This window comes from Monoraphidium neglectum, assembly GCF_000611645.1.
Source record: "Monoraphidium neglectum strain SAG 48.87 unplaced genomic scaffold scaffold03944, whole genome shotgun sequence".
NCBI classification, from domain to species: Eukaryota; Viridiplantae; Chlorophyta; class Chlorophyceae; order Sphaeropleales; family Selenastraceae; genus Monoraphidium; species Monoraphidium neglectum.
This window is the reverse complement of record NW_014009685.1, coordinates 1-5,339: the sequence shown is the minus strand read 5'-3', so window position 1 is coordinate 5,339 and position 5,339 is coordinate 1. Positions and strand designations below refer to the sequence as shown.

Below are 5,339 nucleotides of genomic sequence, written 5' to 3'. Positions count from 1 at the left end.
GGCGCGCGCGGCGCGAGCCGCAGGCGGGAGACCGCGCCGCAGAAGGCCTCTGCATCAGCGGCGCAGGTCAGGGCGCGAAATATGACGACCGCCGCCGCCCTCCCGCCGCCGCCACCGCCCGGCCATGTGCTGGCATCGGCATTCGGCGGGGCGGCCGTCGGCATGAGGCAGAAGAACGCGCCCGGCCCAAAGGCGGGCGCGGGGCGGGCGGTTTGGGGGCAGTTGCAAGCGGCAAGTGTCTGCTCTAGCAATAAGCCCCCAGGCGCCGCGAAGCCGGCGGCAGCCAGGAGGGCGCCTGCTGCCGCGGCGACTTGATCCGGTCGGTCCGGCGCGGCCGGCGTCGCGCCACCGTTGCCGCTCCGCGCACGGCGCCAGGCGCGCCGGGCCGCCGCGGAGGCATGCCGCGCGAGCGAGAGCAGCAGCGGCAGCAGCGCGGCACGGGAGACGCGCCAGGCGGCCGTGGCGGCCGCGCTTGCGAGCCACCACAGAAGAGAAGCTACGGGTACAGCAGTGTCGGAGTACAGCTCAGCAGCCGCCTGCACGACTTCGGCCACCACCTCAGCCGAGCCGTCCGCGGCGCCGGCCGCAGCCATACCCGCGGCCGCCGACGCGGCGGCGCTCGCCGCGGCCGGCGGCGGCGGCGCCGGGGGGGCTGGTCGGGCGGCGGCGGCGGGGCGGCCCGTGACGGCTGCGAAAGACGTGGGGACGCCTGACAGCGACGCTTGCCTCCCACCCCCGGCCGGCCGCAGGTGGGGGCTGATAAAGCTGACCACCGCCTTCCTAACTGCCGCAGCTGCCGCCCCGCAGCCGCGCTGCGCCATGCGTAAGAGCCCAGCGGCGGCGGCGCTGGCGGCGCCTGGGCCTCGCTGCGCCGGCTCCTGCTCCTGCTGCGGCTGCTGCTGCTGCTGACTCAACGAGGCATCCCACGCCGCCAGCGGCGCCGGCGCTGATGCGGAATCGCGTTGAGCAATCAATGCAGCATTCAATGGCTCCACATAATCAGGTTCGGAGGGCCAACGCCATGGGTCAGCAAAGGGCAAGGCGCCGGCGCCCTCCACCGTATGGGCATGAGGAGTGGCGCACGCTCCTTCGCCGCCGCGCCGGCCGGCGTCGGCGCCGCCCTTGGCAGGTAATCTGCTAACATCGCGCTTGGCGGTCAGGCGGCGGCGGGGTGCGTCCATGCGGGGGTGGTGCGCTTGCCCTAGGCAAGGCAGCGGCGAGGGCGCATGCAGCGCAGCAGGTGCCGAAATCAACAACAAGCTCTATGGGAGCAGGATCCGCGCAGGTATCTGATCCAGGTGACCGGTTTTGTATCGTCTTATGTCAACATTCGTCTACAATCGTCTACAACACATGGCACAACCAAGAAATCCAGGTTCCAACAAGTGCACGAGGCATATCACTCCGATCAAAAAAACTGCATGACGAATCCATTCTTTTGCGAGAAGGCACAAGTGTTTGATGCTTGTGGTGCAACAGACTTGAGGCTGGTCCCACGGCTGGGGGGGCACAGCACCTGCTCACCGCCGCGGTCAGCGCAGGCATACGGTACTCATCACAAGGCACAGGCAGCCCCTGTAGACCCCCTCTAGGCATCCCCACGCGAGAGTACCGCGCAAGTACACCCGTAACAGTACTGAAATTCGTATCATGTGTGATCAGTTGTTCAAGTTATGCCTGCCACCATTAGCCTGTTTCCCATAAGCAAATTCCCTGGGCAATCCGCGGGAACTGTGCACTAGATGAACTGGCTCCATCACCGGCAGCCCAATAGTATGCCTAATTTTGTCAGCCATTCCATCTTGTTCCATGTGCTTTTAGTTTATCGTGCAATGACAGGTTGCCGCAGTCCTGCTGCCAATGAAACTCTGCCTGAGAAGGTGCCTGTCTTGAGGATTTTACACCTCTCAACCCCAGACCTGTCTGTGGCATTCAAACAACACAGACCTTCCCTGAACCCCATGTTTCCAGCACACAACCAGCTTGGTCAATTCAATGTGGTTACTCATAGTCGCAGTGGCCCGATAATGTTATCGTACACACCAGCAGTGGGGGGTGGCGCAGACAACCGGATGCCATTTGCATCCAGCAGGGGGCGGCAGCTCTGGCAAAAATCTCTCGTGCGGAGGCGGCAAGGAAAGGCCTGCCAACCCCCGTCGCAGCTCGTGCGAGTGTGTGTGTTAAAACTGTGCATACATCCCTCTCCTCCATAGGTCGCGTCGCCAGCGGCCCCGCGCCCACACAAGACCAAGTTTAGGCACCCCGCCGGTAGGTGGCGCGGGCTCCCGAAGTGGGCGCGTCGACTGTGGTGATCCAACCTTTGAAATGGTTGCGGCGGGCGTGCGCAGGCGGCTAGCCCACACTTGTGTGGCCAGTTGCAACGCCCTGCTTAGGGCAGCAAGGCATTGCAGCCCAAGGACTGTCACCTTGGGGAGGCAGTCCGCGGGTTGCAATGCCCCTACCCACACAACCCCCTTGCCACGCACGCTTCGCGCGACAAGGTGGGTCGACCCGCAAGAACAAGGCTTTTCACTCTCGGCACACTCGCGATGGTGCGCGCATGTACATCCCATGTCCTCCCTCCCGATGTCCATCCAGCCGGCCGAATGCCGCCGGCTCCGACCAAGCACACCCCCCGCAAACGACCACCTCGTCCCCCCGCCCGCGGCGCAATGCGGCACGCAGGCAGAGAGCGCGGGCTCGTGTGCCCGGGGTGCGTGCGTCACGCGTCATCGCCGCTTAGTTGACGGCGGCCTTGACGCCCTTGGGGACGCGGAAGGAGGTGTGGGTGGTGGAGCCCTCCTCCTCCTCGCCGTCCATGGTGGGCATGCCCAGCATGCGCACGCCCTGGCGGGGGGACACCTCCAGGGGCTGCCACTCGCTGGGGGCGGGCAGCGCCTTCTGGTTGGAGCTGCAAGAAATGACAGAGGGGTTCGGTGGGGGGGGAGGGTCAGTCGATCGTCATCATGGTCGATTGAGCCAAGGCGTGGGGACTCCTACAAAAAGGACAACCCTACGACAGGCCAGGAGCTCGAGAAGAGGCCGCCAATCAAAGCTCCAAGCGGCGGTCAGCCCCCGGTCAACCCCCCCGTTTGGGGCACTCACATGGGCTTGTGCAGCAGCTGGAAGCTCTCGGCCTGGATGGGCGCGGACGAGCAGATGCGCGCAGCGAGATACTCCGCGGGCAGGGACAGGAGCGCGGTCTGGACCGACGCGCTGCAGAGTGGGACAAGGCGGTGGTGGAGGGAGACGGAGGGGAGAGAGACGTAAGAAACAAGGGGAGGTTTGGTGGGAGCAGCAGGCGGGGGGCCCGTTGCCTAGCAAGGGCCTGGGTCTGATGTGGTGCAACACGGGGACTGCATCTGCGACCAACCCTGTCCATCCCTTCAGACATCGCAGTTGCAGGGTACAGACGGGACAGACTGCATGGTCCCAGATGACGAGGACACAAAGGACACGCAAAGACATACAAGGCCACTCACTTGCTGATGCCGGAAGAGGCGTCCTTGAGGCCGCTATCGCGCGCCAGCAGCTGGATCTGGCGGGGGGTCAGGCTGGGCAGCTGCATGAGGTCCAGCACAGTGATCTGGCCCTTGTTCACGACGTACACCTGTCAGGAGGGCGCGTTTGAATTGCGGGCGTCAGCACAGCCCAATTTTGAGTGCGATCCCCGGCGGATGCCTCGCGAACTGGCCAATCAACCAGCCGCAGCTGTGCGCGCCACGCACACAACACCAGCCAGCAAAGCGCCTCGGGTTCAGGGCAAAGCGAGCAAGAAGGCAAGCACAGAGCGGGGCAGGGCGGGGCGCCACACCTTGGTGGGCGCCACGAACTCGAAGTTCTCGTTGGTGAGGCCGTCGGACCAGTTGTGGATCTGGACGCCGGTGACAACGGCGTAGTCGGCCTTCTCGATGTCAACGCACTTCTCGATGAGGTACTCAAGGTCCTGAGTAACGGATTAGTAAAGAGAATGATGTTGAGAGGGTGCATCAGTCAAAGTGGTGCAGAGGGGCAGGAAGAGAGCTGCTGGCAGGAGCCGTGCAGGGGTCCGCGGGCCGCAGGTGCGAACCGCGCGAGTTGGGCTTCGAGGCTGACAGCGGTCAAGCAGGCAGGCTGGAAAACGCGGCACTCTGTTGGAAAAAAAGCGCCGTCATCTCACGTCGGTGATGACGCGCTCGGCGACGGCGGTCATGTCGGAGAGGTCCATCAGGATGGGCTCCATGCGCTCGTACCTGAAAATGAAGTTTTGGTTTGGAAGAGTGGATTACGTCAGCTTGAATTGTGTTGGATTAGGTCGGGTCAGGTGTGAGCTGGTTTGTAAATCAATGCTGGCATGTGAATCCATACTGGCATGCGGAACTGGCCCAGGCCAGCAGTCCCGGCCGCTGCCAAGCAGGCAGGGCTCGGCATACGCGGTCAGTCCGAGCCGTGAAGCGCCCAAAATGCGCCGCGCCGCGCCGCAGCACAGCGCAGCCCCCAGCCCGCTTGGCGCGCCGCGTCAAGCGCCGCTGCTGCGCTGACGTCGGGTGGATGCACACACAGAGGGCTCCCACCCCTGGCGAGCGCGTGAGGGGGCGCAGGCGGCACGCACCTGATGCGGCGGGCCAGGCGCTGCTTGAGGATCGAGTACTCGGGGTCCAGGGGGTCGTGGACACCGGGCACGCGGCAGTTGGGGGCCAGGCCCTCACCCTGCAGCTCCTTCAGGGCCTGTTGTAGCAAATCCAAGACAAGAGGTTTGGGTCAAATGGAGACATGCAACATCGAGAGTCTGGTTCTCAAGTAAGAAACGATGGGAGAATGTCGGCAGTACGGAACAGGTGCATTCGAGTGCAGCTCGGTCAACCTGATTTGGCAGCCAGGCAGATGCACAAAACAGGATGGAGCAAGTGCAGCCGCTAGCTGCGAAAATTGGCCAGGGCGGAGGCCAGCGACGCACCTTGGCGAGGGCACCGCAGGCGCAGCTGTCCCCGGGGCGGTTGGGGCGGCTGATCACGCCGAGGTCGCCGGTGGCGGAGATGGCGGTGTGGGGGAAGGAGAAGAACACGTAGCGCTCGCGGCCATCATCCTGAGGATTGCAGGGTGGGTGGGGTGCATTGTTGAAGGGGTGATCCAGCAGAGAGTGGCGGGCTTGAAATGGGCATACTTGGCAACAAAGACACAGCCGCGTCTGCTGATCCGCGGTTCAGCAGCTGAGGTGATGGGGCCTGCAAGGACGCGACAGCATGACAGGCACGCAAGGCACAATGCAGGGCCGCGCTGCTCAGCGCAGGAAAGCACACCTGGCAGAGGGGGGAGTGGGACAGACCGGCGCCGATGCCGGTAACACCGCAGGTGAGGAC

At 64.4% G+C, this 5,339-nt stretch overlaps 1 protein-coding gene across 1 annotated transcript; it reads right to left on the bottom strand.

The window, feature by feature from the left end:
• Window positions 1–2,739: 2,739 nt before the first annotated feature.
• On the bottom strand, window positions 2,740–5,065 carry MNEG_13622 (low-co2 inducible protein lcib; the record flags this gene model as incomplete). The annotated part of the gene is made up of 7 exons (XM_014037906.1): window positions 2,740–2,911; window positions 3,106–3,216; window positions 3,483–3,610; window positions 3,815–3,946; window positions 4,160–4,232; window positions 4,592–4,707; window positions 4,937–5,065. Coding segments are annotated over 7 exons (861 nt in total), but the record flags the coding sequence as incomplete, so codon positions are not given.
• Between the last annotated feature and the right edge of the window lie 274 nt (window positions 5,066–5,339).